Consider the following 1,265-nt stretch of genomic DNA (forward strand, 5'->3'; position numbering starts at 1 on the left):
TTTAAATCTGAATACTTTATGCAATTTACAAATATTTGGTTTTGAAATTTTGGAAATTAGCATCTAAACACATTGAGAAGGCATAATTTGAAGTGATTTTAGCATAATTTTAGAAATGAAAGAATCTGTGCCTTGTCCGTTCATTGGCTTCCTTCCTCTTCTAGTAGTAAATCTATTATTATGTGATGGTGATACTGATTACTACTAGTGGGGTGTGTGAAAAACCTCTTGTGCTGGACATTTGATGTTTTGCTTCGGGTTCTAAATAAATTATTTGATATAACTTTAGGGAATTAAAACAAGGTGCTAAAGGCTGCTGCCTCACATGATGCCTTTTCAAAATTAATTAAAACAAAAAAACCAAATTGTCCCTTGATATATTGATGTACCTGTTTCTTTAATGGTAGGGGCAAAACAAAGCCCTGTTGTTTGGACATTTTGTGTCTGGTTGATGCCTTCACTCTTGTTTCACATGCTTTTGCAGGTGTTGAGTTAGTGTCTATGGATTTGAAGGAGCAGAAATTAACCTTAACTGGAGACATAGTATTGTTGGCTTCATGCTTGAAGACTTAATTTCTCTGTATAAGGACAAAGAGAGGACATGATTATGAACATTACATTTTGTTTTTATTAAATAAGAGTATTTCAATATTAATGTTGACTCTTCTTCTTCATTAGTAGATGACAATGATATGATTATTTGGGATTTATCATGCTTATTTAAATGAAATCATTCTCATTAATCAATGTGTTTAGATGCTAATTACATCTCCAACCTCACTTAATGATTATTGAAATATTGGAAATTCGTTGTGTGACTTGAACTATTCATTAAATTACATTTTTTTTTGTAATTGTTCTTGATATAGTTAGTATATGACTTTTGAAGATATTGACTCAATTAGTTACTTGACTCCCTTTATACTAGCAAATGTTTGAAGGGAGATGCTTTAAAAATTTACTTATATTTTGTGATTTTGAGTTGGTTTGAGAATTTTATCGATTTTTTTGTAAATAATCGGTTTTTAAACTATGCCTAAATTGTTTTTTAAAAATAGCCAAATTGTAACTAATTTTGAGAAAAAATCGATTTTAAAATTGATTTTTTAAAATTGGTTTTTTAAAATTGGTTGCATAAAAAAACCGGTTATTTAACCATAACCAGTTTTACAATTGGTTTTATAACCGGTTTTAAACCAAATAATGGATTTAGTTATAAATCCAAATCCATATATTGGTTTTTAAATGGATATGGTTTGGTTTTT

General features: G+C 28.9%; 1 protein-coding gene across 1 annotated transcript in view; it reads left to right on the forward strand.

Moving 5' to 3' along the window:
• LOC105851958 (zinc finger BED domain-containing protein RICESLEEPER 2-like) overlaps positions 1-573 on the forward strand; it is a 2,161-nt gene extending 1,588 nt beyond the window's left edge. The window contains exons 4-5 of the mRNA XM_012715004.1: positions 290-303; positions 408-573. Coding sequence (XP_012570458.1) covers positions 290-303; positions 408-573 — 180 coding nt within the window. The remainder of the gene's footprint in view (positions 1-289; positions 304-407) is intronic.
• The last annotated feature ends 692 nt before the right edge of the window (positions 574-1,265 follow it).

The sequence above is a fragment of the Cicer arietinum genome, chromosome 4, assembly GCF_000331145.2.
Source record: "Cicer arietinum cultivar CDC Frontier isolate Library 1 chromosome 4, Cicar.CDCFrontier_v2.0, whole genome shotgun sequence".
In the NCBI taxonomy this organism is placed as follows: Eukaryota; Viridiplantae; Streptophyta; class Magnoliopsida; order Fabales; family Fabaceae; genus Cicer; species Cicer arietinum.